The following is a 16,967-nucleotide window of genomic DNA, read 5'->3' on the forward strand; positions in this document are numbered from 1 at the left end:
CTTACGCGGTGGACAAATAATGGAGGGCCTCGTTCAGCTCATACAGCTTGATGGAATCACTTCTCGACGTCCATGAAAAAAATCCAACGATGAACGCGCGTTTTAAGATAGATTCTGGTTTTGTCGAAACATGATAACAGGAACTTAAAAATACCTTAAATGTAGATCATATATAGCTCATATAGATCTGATGTTTAGAACAACAACAACCATAAACAGTATAGTAAGGAAATTTGTTTTCAATGTTGTAAGTTTTATTCGCATCCAGGTTTTCCTATCCCAATCTTTTAATTTTTCTAACCTAACACTGTATTAAATTTACATGATTCGATATAAAAAATATACAGAAAGATTTAAAAAAAAACCTAAAACCCCTTTATTTATTCTAAAAACCACATACTATGCTGATCCTACCTGTTAGGTTGGGAAAATTAAATGTCGAAGAAGGAGAAGAAAAATAAATATACTTAGATCTTTTTTAAGCAATGGGTAAGAGAGAGATAGCCGTGTTGGTCGATGTATCATTTACTCGCTTGACTTCGAGACATATTTTATTTTGCGCAAATATCATCGAGAAGAAGTGGCAGTATTTCAAGCAACACAGCACTCCCCCCTCACTAGTTGCGCGCGTTCGCAATGGCGGACAGACGCATACTGATTCCCGCGCGCGCCAAATTCAAAAACTGAACCGAATTCTAGTCATTCCAAATTTAAATGTAAGACTGATCTTGACAACTATGGGACCTTCCAATTCCAACTGACTTTGCTTCATTATTTAATAGTGACTGATATTAGTTTAATTGTATAAAACAATGTGAATAAAAATGACTGGTGGCATTGTGTTATGACATGACGGAATATATGACATATTTTGACTGGATAGTGTATGACGAAATGTGACATGACAGTGACTGGACTATGGATTGACTAAACTGACTTTCCGGAGCGGTGCAGCAGGTATGTATTTAAACAAAAAAAACTAACTCTATATGTAAATAAATAACCTTTATACATTATACAAACAATTTCAAGCTCTATATCATTATAATCAATTTAGCTTATTCGAAATAAAAAAATATACATTTTTACTGTTATACTTATATATTTATAAGTACCTAAGTATTATAAGTTTAAAATAATACTAAAATTTCCTAAAAGGTTTCGTATCGCAAAAAAACAGATTTTCATATTTACACGAAAAAAATTATGATGCATTCTAACGTCAAAAGAATTTCTCTATTTACAAAGTTACTGTCATTTTGATGATGAAATTGTAAAAATTTCAGGGTTCATTTTAATTCATTTGTATTTGGATAATGGACCATACCATATCTTAACTATCTCTACTAAACTTTTCTCAAAATAATCGTACCTATTATTTACTCTGTAATTGTAGTGCGCAAGCCCACTCGATTTAAAATGAATGTAAATAATGTATTTTTTTTTTTATATTTTGAACATTGTACTTACCTATCACGCCAAAACGCAGACCTTTAACAATAAAGTACATAAAAACTACCAAAAACAGCCCAACAGGTTGACCAAGAATAAAATTACACTTTCTATAAGTTATACAAATAATACCTACTAAAGAAGATGACTGTGTTTATTACAATTATAAAAGTATTATTATTTGAGATTGCTCTTTTAGCCGACGGGCTAGTAACCTGTCACTATATGAATCTCAATTCTATCATTAAGCCGAGCAGCTGAACGTGGCCTATCAGTTAGCTCTGTTTGCCCCGCAAGGGATATAGACGTGATTATATGTACCTATGTATGTTAGTATTATTATATAAGTAGCTATAATATTAAACATAACATTACAATGTCTACTTACATCGTTACACGTTACCACTTTGGCGAAAGTAGCACTTTCTAACGACAATATCGATGAAATCGATAGTGAATTGTTTCTTGTGCAAAGTTATCAACCGCGCATACGGCCCACCTAGTTAACATAGCAAGGTTTATAAGTTACAATATAATTTCCTTACCCAAATGGCTGAACAGAATCGTTTTACTCCCGTTATTTTATGTTCAAACTTGGGTCTTTAACTACGCATGTAGTAGCAACATAAATAATACCTATCAAATTACATCAAAATCGACCTAGCTGCTAATCCCTTAAAGCGATTTTGATAGAAACTGGGTGACAATTTATATCAATACGCTTTTTATTTTTAATCGCCTCTTCAAGTAATATCCGCGGGACATGTTTTATGAAGAAAATGTAGCCAATGTTTAGGTAAACTCAGGTGTATAATACACCTCTTTTCTAGAGGGAAAGGCAGACATTTTATTTTCTTTCACCAAAATCTCTGCTCATTTATCCACATTAATAATTTATTTTCAGGTATTAAAGTCCCATAGATACATTCTCCACATACTTACATACATATAAATATAACTTTAAGAACACTATTTTATTTCAGTGCCCTTTTAAAGAATGTCACAGCCTTTCACGGAAACATACATTTTTAATTACATGCAACTTTCCTTAGCGCCAAAGTCTTCCTTAAACAATAGACAGCCGGAAATCAATTGAATAATTAACATTTTCCTAACATCACGCTATTGCATGTTTATCTTTGAAGGCATGTCAGGAGGAATGAGGCACGTTGTATGCAATTAATTACCTTTGCATTTTAGTGAAAGAAAAATTCAATGATAATGTAATATTGTATCGTTAGTTAAGAAATGCGGATATGTCTGTTTACTTTTATTCAATTTTAGCGGGAATTAACCTAACCTAATTCCTAACCATCGCCTACAAGTCGCCTTTTACAACATCCATGGAAAAGAGATGAATTGGTGCTATTCGTTTTTCTATTCGTGCCGGGAACCACACGGCACAGAAAACCAGTTGACAGTTTTCAGCTAAACACCTTTTATTTGCGTTTGAAGTCAGAATCTTATCTTTTAACATTTTACAAGGGAATATATATATTTTATTTTATTTAATAATCTAATATAGATTTAAAAGCACTGCCCGAGGTTCGAATTAAAGTTCCCATGGCACTCCCGCCTTAGCTACGGAATGTTTATTTCTATAAAGAATATTAAAGTTTACTTTAATTTTAAAATTTAAAAAAATAACCAGGTGTATGACTTGTCCTTCAGTGCCTATGGAAGTTAAAAAAAAAGCAAAAAAAAAACCACCCACTCTTTGTGCCGCCAGATTTCTTATCAATAACAACTTGTTTATTTACCATTCTCACTTTCCCTGAGCGAACGTGTATTATGTAAAAATATTCAAATCTATAATGACGTTAAAATCGAAAGTAACACCGTGTTATTATAGTGCTTAAAAAGAAGTTAACGACATTTCGATGCTCATTTTTTTTGCGAAAGTTTAAAACATATGGTTGATTTTTTTTTAATAGGAGATTTAGTGTTTTCTTTTTATTTGTAAAGTGGAATTGTAGATTTGAATTGAACTCTTACTGAAATAATTAAAATATATTAAAAAAAAATACAACGAACTGGATTAACTTTTGTGTTCATGATTTTATAGCCTTCAGAGCAGTTCTGCGGGTTTCTTGTCGAAGTGCATTCACCGAACCCTTTTCTTTGCGCGCTTTTCATATAGTAAGTGGAGGTCAGTGACTTCTCTCTAGAGTATCTACAAATATTCAACGTAAATCTATAATAATATTATAAAACTGAAGAGTTTGTCACGCGCTAATCTCAGGAACTACTGGCTCGAATTAAAAAATCCTTTTTGTGTTGAATAGACCGTTTATCGATGAAGGCTTTACCCTATATAACATCACGCTGCAACTATTAGGAGCGAAGAAATAATGGTGAATGTAAAAAAAACAGGGAAAATTATTCATCCTTGAGGGCTTCGTCGGCAAGGAATAGTTATTTTGGGCATCATTGATGCCCAAAATAACTATTCTAACTAGACGAAGTCGCGGGCACAACTTGTTTATTACTTTTCCGGGTGAATAGTTTAAAGGATATTTATCTAAACTTTACCTCCTGTCGGTGTAGTGGTAATTTTTAAACATAATGAGATATTTACATATATCCAACTTTCCAGACACAATACACACGATTAATTGCTAACAAGGTTAGGAATAATTGCATATACAGGGTGACTTTTATTCAACTGCATAAATTTAACTGTTAAGGGTACTCACCTAAAGGATATTTAAAAACGTTAAAAGAAAAATATCGGTTCATATTTCAAAAAGTACCAAAAAAAAATAAAAGTATCAAAATCCACGATCCTAAATACGTTTTATTTTTGTTTATTTTTTAGACATTTATATACCTACCTACATGTTTAGTTTTAATTTGTTTTTGAAGTATTGGTCTTTAATAAAGCGTGTGACGTAGTTTTTGAGTTTTTTAAATGTAAAAATGATGACGTTTAATTTAAATAAAAATAGGCTCAAACGGCTCAGAAGCATGGGTATAGTCTATGTTTAAAAGGATGCAGTTGTTTTAAATGTCACCCTGTAGGTAATTTGTTTCCTATGTGGTCTAAACCTTAGTGCACCAGAAACGGATCTACCAAAATTCCCACAGGAACAGAACATGAAAATTTCCTGCGCAACAACTAGTTCATCATATATTGTTTGTTCCAGTGGCGACGGTGATGACCTGGAGAGTCGCACTGAAGAGGAGCGGTTCCCGACCGCCAGCGCGCTGAGGCAGTCTCCGCTGCTGGAGCACTGTCCTCTCCGGAAGCCCACCAAATGTCCACCGGCTTCTAAAAGGTAACTATGTGAACGGGCCGCAAGTCTGATGATGAATCAGAATAAAACACCAAATTTTCGGATGTTCAAGGCATCTTGTCTCGACGTCGTCTTAGTCAAAATTTTAGATTGTCCTTTTTTCACAAATACGTCAGTCAGTTTTTGTTCATCTAAAAGTCAAGTCAAAGTGTCTGTCTGTCCATGGTGGCTGAACGGCCGCTACTTTATATCACCGCTCACCACCACACAATTCTAACAATTCGGTTGTACGAGCCGAATTATGAGATGAGCTCGACTGGCTGACTGGGCTTTCTTTGACTAAGTCATAAATGTAGTAATACATTTGAGCATTGTCTCTCCGATAGACCACTAAATGTCCAACTGCTCTCAAAATTTAGCAGAAGAGCAATTCTAATAAAGCAAGTGTTAGAATTATTTATTTTAACTTTGTTTTATTTTAAAATACTAGTTATAAGTAAAAGGTTTTAATATGAAAATGTCGATGGTTAAAAGTATTGTTTTTGATGAGCGGCTATTTTGACTGAAACGGATTCATTGCGTGGCGGGCGTTTGTGTCGTGAAGATATTGCTTTCCGCTGAATAAATTTGATTATATATTTAACAAATATTTGTTTTATTCCTGATCACTTCTGAATTATTCTATTACAAGGTTCCTACAAACGTTGCCGAGGTTGGACGGGAGTCGCTTCGTGTAAAAACCTGACTTAGCCAATTCAGAGCGTGGTCACACGCTGACTCCGGACTCGTCTCTAGAGCTCTGAAGTTGTGAATGATCTTTATCAATAAAGATGTGAATCTCCACCTCCACATCTTCCTCCTGGTGTGACAGTCCCACGCCAGTTATGGACGTCATCAGGAGGAAGAAAAAAAGAGACAGAAAACTTATATTCCCCTCAGATACCGCACCCACGACGGGACCTGCAACAACTTGAGTCGCCCACGATGGGGCTCCACCATGACTCCGGTCCAACGGTTCCTGCAGCCATCTTACTCTGACGGCATCCAAGCTCCACGGCGATCTGTCTTTGGGGGGAAACTACCGTCGGCAAGAGAGATCAGGTACCTTTCCTTAACGGTTTTTCTCAAACTGCGAATGATGATGAGTCTGGAAGCCTCCAGGATATCTGTTATGATGGATGATGTCAGTAAAAAGGGAACATCTCCACAGTTCCCTCGTCCACGAGAGCAAGAACGTGGAGTCCCCGGGGATCACGCACCTGCTGATGCAGTGGGGGCAGTTCCTGGACCACGACGTCACGTCCTCCTCCCAGACCAGGGGGTTCAACGGGTCCGTGCCCAGGTGCTGCAAGGACGGGGGGAGGGATGTCGTTCCTAAGGAGCTTTTGGTAAGCATCAGCTAATTTTGTAACCGCCTCCTTAAAAAAGTGGCTATCAATTTGATCTGTATGTATGTAGCACATGTATGTTTGTCCGCGATAATCTCGCGTTTTGCTGGACGGAGTTTAATGCGGTTTTCAGGAACTATTTGTTACACTTACAATTTAACCTACTTTAAAAAGGAGAATGTCGATTAAAAGCGGTTTTCTCTTTACAAAAGTTGTTATTAAATAAATTGAGCATTTCTTTGTTAAACAGAATAAATAGGACAGGCGAAATCATAGATACTATATATTAGTATAATGAATTTAAATATGGAGACGCATGCACTGAATGTTAAACTCAAATTGAATAAACTTGGGATCATTTTATAAACTGCTTTATCTTTCAATAATTTATAATACCAATTCTATCCATCAAACTTTCTAAACGATCAATATTGAGCTGGTATTTGAAATTTCAATTTCATGAATTAATGATGATATTGACGTAATTTATTAGCAGGCGTACTCGGTGATATAACAGCACACAATCATTAATAGCATCCTTTTGAGATTCAAATAGTGACAGGTTGCTAGCTTATCGCCTAAAAAAAGAAGCCCAAGTTTATAATTATAAGCCTATCCCTTAGTCGTCTTTTACGATATCCGTGGGAACGAGATGGAGTGGTCATATTCTTTTTTCATTGGTGCCGGGATCCGTACAGCATTTAGGAATAAAAAGAACTTATATTATTTCAGGTTATTATTCTACCCGTGTACCAAATCAAAACACCAAATCTCATCAAAATCCGTCCAGTAGATTTAGCTTGGAAAAGTTACAAACATCCTTAAAATTAGAAGGAAGATAAAACATAACTCTTTATTCCCACCGTGGGGCCGTGTGGTTCCCGGCACAAAAAAAAAGAATAGAACCACTCCATCTCGTTCCCATGGATATCGTTAAAGGCGGCTAACGGATAGGCTTATAAACTTGGGATTCTTCTTTTAGGCGATGGGCTAGCAACCTGTCACTATTTGAATCACAATTCTATCATCGAGCCAAATAGCTGAACGTGGCCTATCAGTCTTTTCAAGACTGTTGGCTCTGTCTACCCCGCAAGGGATGTAGACGTGACTATATGTATGTACATACATACATAAAAATCACGCCTCTTAAACAGTACTCTCTTACTCTTTCTTCCTCTTTTATATGTACATACTAGCTTTCCCCCGCGACTCCGTCCGCGCGGATGTCGGTCTTCGCGTAGATGGTTTATTTCTCCATTTTATTTTCAGTCCGGTCAATTTAGACCAAAAAATAGGAATGAAGCTACATTAATTCCCATCAAGCTGAAAATGAGTATAATTGTTTAAAACACAATCAAAAGCATTATTTCAAAATTCCCCATGATTCCGGTTTAAGGAAAAAAATTACCCAAGGTCAAAGGTAAGAAAATGGGATTTTCACGATTTTCTTCAAAACGTTAAGTTTTATAGGAAAATTACCTCAGACATAGATTGTAGATCATAAAGATATCTATAAAAAGGAATCAATATTTTTTTTCAATAAAGCTAGCGTTTCTGAGATATTACGATGCAAAAAGTTGCAAGCGTCATATTATGCATAAGCACGTCTCATATATACTCTATATAGCAGTAATATAAGTAAAAATATTGTTCTGTCGGTAATTTTAACTTGAATTCAAAATATAAAATATACATAAGTATAATGAAACCCAGTCCCTTCATTTATACTGTAGTGAAACCTTGAGACAACATCTGTCTCTCTGTTTAATTGTGTACGTGGCTAGGCTCGTATAGCTGCTTTATCTCAGAATGCTCAACACATGAAATACCGTTAGTCTTTAATAATAGTTGTCCTTGCGGGGATTCCGTTGTCGGCTATGGACACCACGGCCTCTTATGCCCTAGGAGTGCCGGCCGTTTAGGGCGCCATGCCGCCCTAAATGATATAATCCTCCGTGCTCTTGCCACCATCCATGTTCCAGCCGTTCTAGAACCAAACGGTCTGGCTCGGGATGATGCCAAGAGACCGGATGGTATGACTTTGGTACCCTGGAGATTGGGGCGGCCTTTGGTGTGGGATGCTACTTGTGTCGACACACTTGCGCCGTCTCATCTTCAGGTTACTAAATCTAAGGCCGTTCTGCTTCAAATGAGGCAAAAAACCTCAAAAGGCGCAAATATGTAGTTATCGGGATCAAAGTTTACATCAGATGGCAAGTGTGTGATAGTGATATTGAAAGGAGAGTGAACGCGGGGAACATGGTGAATGGAGCTTTGCATGCCTTTATGAGCAGTCTTTGTGTGCACAGGGGCGTGTTGGTCCCGACATTAATGTATGGGAGTGAAAGTTGGGTATGGCAAAAGAAGCACGAAAGCAGAATAAATGCAGTGGAAATGAGAGCGTTAAGGAGTATGTTGGGTGTGAAATTGAGTGACCGGATAAGGAACAGCGTGATAAGGGAATGTTGTGATGTGAAAGAAGATGTAGTTACAGGAATAGAAAAGGGTATGTTGAGATGGTTCGGTCATGTGGAGAGGATGAATGAAAACAGGTTGACTAAGCAGATATACATGGAGAGTGTGGAGGGAAAGGTCGGGGTGGGAAGACCTAGACGAACATATCTTGATCAAATTAAGGACGTCCTGGTAAAGGGTCAGGTCAAAAGTACCCGAAACCGCCGAGCTTGCATGAAGAGAGTTATGAATGTAGATGAAGCAAAGGAAGTATGCAGGGATCGTGGCAAGTGGAAAGAGGTAGCCTCTGCCTACCCCTCCGGGAAAGAGGCGTGATTTTATGTATGTATGTTTGTATGTAGTTATCGGTAATATCTATACTTTTGAACCTTTTGGGGTAGAAACTCTGGGACCGGGGGGCCTATCTGCCCATCAGCTTTTCCGACAATTGTCGAAAAAGCTAATTGAGGTATCTCTTGACCGGAGGGCTGGAAATTATCTGGCTCAGAGAATCAGCTTTGCCATTCGAATTGGCAATGCTGCCAGCCTTCTGGGCACATTCCCGCATGTTGATGCTATGCAAGGACTGTACAATTTATAAATTAAATTTTAGTTTGTAGTCATCTTTTTTCTTTCTTTTTATAAGTAGTTTTAGTTTTAATTTGATTATTGCATTGAATTTGATAATTGTAATCTCTATTATTGTCCTAAGATAATTTTCTTCACTTAGGGTTATTCTATTTTTTTAAATAATAAATGCGAAAGTTAGTCTTGAGTGCCACTGCGTAGTGAAAACACGTGTTTATTCTAACCTATTTCAGACTTTTTCAAGTTTAATAATAAAAATGTTAAAAAAAAACGCGCTAATAGTACACTACCTCAGAGGTGGCAAGGAAACGGATGCATATTATGACGCTTGCAACTTTTTGCATCGTTATATCACAGAAACGGTAGCTTTGTTGAAAAAAATTATTGATACCTTTTTTATAGATAACTTTATGATCTACAATTTATGTCTGAGGTAATTTTCCGATTTGAAAAACTTACCGTTTTAAAGAAAATTGCGATACACCCATTTTTTACCTTTGACCGTGAGTAAATTTTTTTCCTTAAACCGGAATCATGGGGAATTTTGAAATAATGCTTTTGATTGTGTTTTAAATAATTATACTCATTTTCAGCTTGATGGGAATTAATGTAGCTATGTAGTATTTTTTTCATAGTAATTAGTAGCGGCCCGCTTGTGCAGCAAACGGTTCAAGCCAAAGCCGACTTTAGGCGCTACATGTTACGGCGCTAAATCCACTGCGGGTAACGCAACGTGTGTTCGCGGTTCTACAGAACAACGTCTATGGATAAACTGAAAAATTAAGATTTTTTTTTCTTCTTATTTTTTCGGGATAAAAAGTATCCTATTTTACGCCCAGGATAATAAGGTATAATTATACCAAGTTTCATCAAAATCGAACCGTTAGTTTTCACGTGATGCCTGAACATACAGACAGACAGACAAAAATTTTTTTAATCACATTTTTGTGTTTGGTATCGATCCAGTAACACCCCCTGCTATTTATTTTTTCAATATTTTCAATGTACAGAATTGACCTTTCTACAGATTTATTATATGTATAGATAGATATATACGGGACAAATTACACAGATTGAGTTAGCCTCGAAGTAAGTTCGAAACTTGTGTTACGAGATACTAACTCAACGTTACTATATTTTATAATAAATGCGTATGTAGACAAACATCCAAGACCCAGGCCAATCAGAGAAAGTTCGTTTCTCATCATGCCCTGGCCGGGATTCGAACCCGGGACCTCCGGTGACACAGACAAGCGCACTACCGCTGCGCCACAGAGGCCGTCAAAATGTATATATGCATGTTTATTCCCACCAGCACCCCGAGTGCCTCCCAATCGAGGTTCCACCATCAGACCCGTTCTACGGACCCCGCGGAGTCCGCTGCCTTGACTTCGTGCGGTCTTCTCCCGCCCCCCGCGACGACTGCGCCCTGGGCTGGCGCGAGCAGCTGAACCAGGTGTCCGCCTATATAGACGGGTCACCGGTGTATGGCAGCTCCGCTAGGCAGTCGGATAAATTGAGGTTGTTGAGGAACGGTGAGTTTTGAATCTTAATTTCAATGTTGGCTGTCTTTGATTATTCCTTTATGTGCTTTTTTTGTATTTTTATATTGCAATGAAGAGTAAAATTAACTCTTAGACACTGGTTGTTTGGAAGAAATCGCTATATGCGATGAAATCTTCATTTTAAAATTAAAACTTATACTATAGTGTACGAAAGTACACTTTGAAGAAGAACCAGCTATAACAGATCTAGATGTAAGGAAGGTAGGACAATCATCAACAACAGCATAACGATGAGAACGCAAGGATATTTAGAAGTCGACGATTCGCGAATTCGCTCGTCTTCGATAATATTTGGCCCATTTTGGCTTTATAGTGCGGTGGTGGTATCTGCCGGTCTCAGGAACGGGTAAAAAGGTTCGAGTTTGTACACAATCTAAGGTCATGGTCACACACTCAGTCTGAGTGTGTAGGTTTCGTTTACTCTGACCTTAAGAACATTAGTAAATTTTTCTGGCAAATATCAAGTAAGAGAACCGATTGATTTCGAAATAACTTGACCGCTGCCTATCCCCAGGCATGCTCCAATACGGTCGAGTCCAACAACGCAGGCCGGTCCTTCCCCCGGAGCGCCGCGACGAGCTGTGCCGGGGGGGAGCTGTCTCCACGGAGTGCTTCAAGTCGGGGGACGCCAGGGTCAACGAGCAGCCTGGACTGGTGGCCCTGCATATCGTGTGGCTGAGGCAGCACAACAGGTTCGAGAGATATCTTGCTCTTTCTGAAGCAGAAGCACTCTTCATAGAATGAGCGAGTGGTCGAATTCCATACTACTTCCAATAGTAATCTTACTTCCATAGTTGCAAGAAGCTGTCACCTCATAATGTTTAAATTTCAATTTCGGAGAATCCACGGTTAGAGAAAGATCTTGAACTAGAATCCTGACGGATTTACCTAAAGAACGGGGAGAAAAAAACAGTACAGTTAGAAATAGCGGGGACGGATCTCGGATCATTATACTATCATACACATATGTATAATCAAACAAACGGCCAAAGGTCAAAGAATTTCTTATCATTATCTTTTAGAAAATACCATCGAACAATCTGAATCAATTATCCTCATACAAGACGAAGGAACGATGCAAAGTAAATACTCGTAAATCCCCAGAATCATAACATCATCAACATAGCTTAGAAAACTAAATATATGTATAAGAAAAGCGTTTTGTTTTTCGTAGGATGGCTCAAGAATTAGCACATCTGAATCCCCACTGGAGTGACGAGAAGATCTACCAGGAGACTCGAAAAATCGTTGGCGCTATGATCCAGCATATAACTTACAGGGAATTTCTGCCCATTATACTAGGTAAGGTTTTTAATTTGGACGAAGGTTTTTACATTTGAAAAACCCGCTTTCATACAGGAGTAACAGTTTCCGGTTACACGAGTACAAAGACAGACGGACAGACAGAAGTTCTGAAAATCAATTTTTTGGCTTGTGTTGGTCTTGTATATAGATCCTCCATATCGATTTTGTGCCAATATCTTTCAAGTTAAGACATCGGTCCGTTACTATTTTATCATATGTATTGATATGGATTTCCAGGAACGGAGGTGATGAGACTTTTCGAGCTGGAGCCCCAGAAGAAAGGATTCTACAAGAACTACAATCCGAAAATCAACTCCAGCCCGGCGAGTTCCTTCGCCTCGGCCGCCTTCAGATTCGGACACAGCCTCGTCCAAGGGTCACTGATGCGATTCGACAGATTCCATAGGCCTATGCATAACAGTAAGATTTTTGTACAAAGAAGTTGATGAATATATAAGTGTAATAAATAAGTGTAAATGATAAGACTTTCTCCTGATAATCTTGATTTGATCGGCAACCGTGTGACCCGTTTTTTTTTTTTATTATTTTCTTTTTTTTTTCAGATGTGTCTCTACATAACGAGCAGACTAACCCATCCAACATCTGGAGCATGGGGGCAGTTGACAGACTACTCTTTGGCATGGTGAACCAACCCATACAAAAACGAGATGAATTCATCACAGAAGAACTAACGAACCATTTGTTTCAAACTCCTCATTTCGACTTCGGAATGGATTTGGCTGCTATAAACATACAGAGAGGGAGAGACCACGGTGTAGCGCCTTATACGTCGTGGAGAGAGCCATGTGGGCTATCAGCCATCCAGGATTTCCAAGATCTGTTCAGAGTGATGCCAGCACGGGCTGTGAGGAAACTGCAAGTTTTGTACAAACACGTAGATGATATAGACTTGTTCACTGGGGGCATGTCTGAGAGACCAGTAGTAGGTGGTCTTGTAGGACCAACTTTCGCGTGCATCATAGCACAACAGTTCTCAAACTTGCGAAAGGGAGATCGATTTTGGTGGGTACTATGTGATGACAGTGTTATTTTTATGTTATTCTTAAAATTCGGATAGGCGACTAATACGTTAAAAATTTCAGGTATGAAAATGGGGGTTTTGAATCATCTTTTACTCCAGCGCAGCTTCAGCAAATACGAAGAATTTCCTTCGCACAAGTGCTATGCCATACTTTAGATACTATTGACAATATCCAACCATTTGTATTCCTATCCCCTGATAATCCTGACAATGACAGAATATCATGCCAAAATGGTTTACTCAATAACTTTGACTTGTCTCCCTGGATAGAACTACATTCTGACTCTAACAATGACATTAGTAAATCTGACGAAGAAACCAGTACACAGAAACCCAAACGAACTAAACCTACGACAACTACAATTAAACCAACTACTACGACTAAATCTACTACTACATCGAAACCTAGCTCAACGACTAAAAAGTCTAATAAAATTTCTGCAGTCGCTTCAAACAAAATAGTACAAAATCGACCTCTTACTTCTACTAAGACTAATGTCACAAAAACAGACAACATCGCCAAAGATGGACTTAACAATAATAACAACTCCACTGAAAACGTTGACGAAGACCAATTCACTATCTCTTTACCGACTGATAAAAAGATGAACGATAACGTGACTGCTCAAAAAATTGATGACAAACTTGACTTTAAAAACAAGAGCCGAAGATACGATAACTCTGATAGAACCAAGGTTAGACATAACATTAAACAGGACCAAACCAAGGCCTACGACTATGACTATGACGACAGAAACGATGATAACGTACATCACGTGCAATCTGTTGTTATAAATAACTTACCACAAAAAAGACCGTACCACAGACCAGTGATGACTGTCACTGAAAATACTAACAAATATACGTACTTGATTAACTATGTTCCCCGGCCAACTGAATCATGGCGTAGGACTACTAGAAAAAGCTTTGACAGAGACGTAGTAAAGGTGACTTACCAAACTTACGACGACACTTACAGACGACCTAACAAACCATATTACTACAACAGACGTGACGAATTGACTAACGATCCTGCTATTGACTCAAGACATAGAACAAACACACAGACAACTAACAAAGCCCAATTTCACTCCTCTGCCAGATCCAATGACGAAGAAACGATACTGACAACAACAAAAGCTAAAATAACTGACAAACCCGAAAATAACGTAATTTCGACGACTGAAAACTTATATAAATTAGTGACCTTTGGCTACGTAGGAAATTATAAGGGTAACGACAAAACTACAGAGACAGACTTGAACTTAGAAAAATCTAAAAACAATAAAGATGTAAATCTAGATAGTATAAGTAAGGACTTTTCAACTTTTGTAACAAAAGAGCCCGACGTATCATTTGACGAAACTGACAAAAAAACTAACAACATGAAACTTTCAACGTTTTTCTTTTATGATACTGCAACAAAACCCTACAATAACTTACCAAGACCGACTAGACGGCATGACAATGACTATGGACCAAATATAAATGCCAAAACAAAATACTATTACATAAAAAACGTTTTGCATAAATATCCAGACACTGACTCTGTTGAAATTGGTAAAACTACTTATAATAGAAATAAAGGCACGTCCAAAGATACAGTTAAATATCCAGAAGTTGACATAGAAGAAAGATCGTCAGCAAACAAGTTAGCGCTTTTGGATGAAATCGAATCTAAATCAGACAGAATGAGATTGAAAATAAGGAAAAAGCCTAATACAAGCAATGCCAAAACACCTTCTGTGGCATTTGAAGTCATTCCCAGTGAAAACAGGTGAGATTTTTTAAATCAAAATACAAAATAATGTCAATTCTAAATTTAGCAAAATTAGATATTCGGTAATGCATTGTATGTATGTATATACACATATGGTCGTCTATATCCCTTGCGGGGTAGACAGAGCCAACAGTCTTGAAAAGACTGAATGGCCACGTTCAGCTATTTGACTTAATGATAGGATTGAGATTCAAATAGTGACAGGTTGTTAGCTCATCGCCTAAAAAAGAATCCCAAGTTTGTAAGCCTATCCCTTAGTCGCCTTTTACGACATCCATGGGAAAGAGATGGAATGGTCCTATTCTTTTTTGTATTGGTGCCGGGAACCACACGGCACAATGACGAAAAATAAACAAAATTCTTATGTGCACTACGTAACTACCTAAATTATTAAAACTTTTCCATGAATGTTTTTTACCACCAACCACGTATTTATCAATGAAATCAATTTTAATTTCAGTCCATCACAATGGGCAGTCTACGAGGAAGACGATAGTCTCCCAGAAGGCCTGCCGCACCGCATGCCTCCGATACACACGGACCCTTACGCGCTGAAGGAAATCCCCAAACCAATGAATTTGAACAACTTGAGGAGACGAAGACCAGGAAGATTTTGATAATTATAGTGACTTATATAAGAATGTAAAATGACAATGCCTGATCTGAAGTAATGACGGAACAATGACTGAACAACTATAGCTACTGACTTTACAATTTATAAAAACATGTTAAGGTAACTCACGATAACATAATACTAGATTTACAAACTAGATTGTGTAAAGACTGACGATAAAATTATACTTGAATTAACGACTTTGATGACACAAGTAATTGTGCTTAAGACGTAACTATAACAGACTCTGACAACGACAATACTTACCAAACTGACTATTCGACAATATTTCAAGCAATAAGGTATTGTAAGAAACCATAAAAACAATAAATTTTATTGTTTCTTTGTAATATCTTTATTGCATAGAAATTTACGCAGTTACAAGAAAATAGTACATACTTTGTTATAAGAGAAACAAATCAATTAATTTTAATGACTAATGGTTTAACTTGACTGACTATTTACAAAACTTGACCAATTGTTTAAATACTTGACAGATTCTTTAATTGACAACTAGATAATGACCGGAATTACCTACTTGAATTGCTACTTATGACTTGATTGAAGCATTTACTGAGAAAAAGAACGGATGATAACTTTTAGCTAAAAACACCTAGGTACGTGGTAGTCATTTTTATCTTTTAAGATATATATTCTTCCTAACGTAAACAATCAAAATAGGACATACATTTTTGTACATTATATTACAACGACAACGAGTCAGTCATGACTTATGACTTTAGCATTTACTATGACACGACACTATTATTACAGTGTTTCAATTAATGAATCAACTACAAAATGACAATAACAAAATGACAACTAAATACAATATAACAATTACATAATGACACTACAACATGACAATTACAAAATGACAACTACAACGTGACAATAATAAAATGACACTACAATATGACGATTACATAATGACAACTACAATATGACAATAATAAAATGACACTACAATATGACGATTACATAATGACAACTACAACATGACAATAATAAAATGACACTACAATATGACGATTACATAATGACAACTACGACATGACAATTACAAGATGATAAAGACAAAATGGTAACAATAACATGTCAATAACAAAATGACAACCACAACATGACAATGACAACTTGACTTTACAATTACAAATAAAAACTTCAAAATACCTACAACTTTAAAATGATCTCTAAACTGACTCAATACAAATAGTTTACTTTACTTACCTACAAAAAACAACTACAGAATGACAACTACTCAATTCTACTGATAAATGATGACAATTAATAAAAGTCAACTTAAGACATTACCAAATTAATGATTCACTTATCGACGTACAGTGGACTGGGCGTAAATTTACGGTTGTATATCTGCACTTACATTACATTACAATTAATTAAGCACTAAAGTTCAGTATTAAAAATACTAATTACGACTATAACAAAAAAGTTGACATACCTGGCATGTCTACGATTATTTCTCATTTGTTTTTGCGAATTTACTATTTTTAGAAGTAGGTACCTATCATTTATGCTTAAGG

General features: G+C 36.9%; 1 protein-coding gene across 1 annotated transcript; it reads left to right on the forward strand.

The window, feature by feature from the left end:
* Positions 1–632: 632 nt before the first annotated feature.
* Positions 633–16,564, forward strand: LOC106132875 (peroxidasin homolog). Its single transcript, XM_060947002.1, has 11 exons — positions 633–957; positions 4,599–4,730; positions 5,628–5,789; positions 5,899–6,076; positions 10,434–10,653; positions 11,198–11,375; positions 11,858–11,985; positions 12,226–12,408; positions 12,552–13,011; positions 13,092–14,807; positions 15,271–16,564. Exons 3-11 carry the CDS (start codon positions 5,686–5,688, stop codon positions 15,425–15,427), a joined length of 3,324 nt encoding a protein of 1,107 aa, XP_060802985.1. The 5' UTR covers positions 633–957; positions 4,599–4,730; positions 5,628–5,685; the 3' UTR covers positions 15,428–16,564.
* The last annotated feature ends 403 nt before the right edge of the window (positions 16,565–16,967 follow it).

Source organism: Amyelois transitella, chromosome 12, assembly GCF_032362555.1.
Source record: "Amyelois transitella isolate CPQ chromosome 12, ilAmyTran1.1, whole genome shotgun sequence".
Classification (NCBI taxonomy): Eukaryota; Metazoa; Arthropoda; class Insecta; order Lepidoptera; family Pyralidae; genus Amyelois; species Amyelois transitella.

Excerpts from the sequence above, each read along its gene's own strand:
- LOC106132875 (XM_060947002.1), top strand. The coding sequence starts at position 5,686 with ATGACTCCGGTCCAACGGTTCCTGCAGCCATCTTACTCTGACGGCATC. Across the intron at positions 6,077-10,433 it reads TCGTTCCTAAGGAGCTTTTG|CACCCCGAGTGCCTCCCAAT; the intron begins GTAAGCATCAGC and ends TATTCCCACCAG. Across the intron at positions 11,376-11,857 it reads TGGCTGAGGCAGCACAACAG|GATGGCTCAAGAATTAGCAC; the intron begins GTTCGAGAGATA and ends TGTTTTTCGTAG.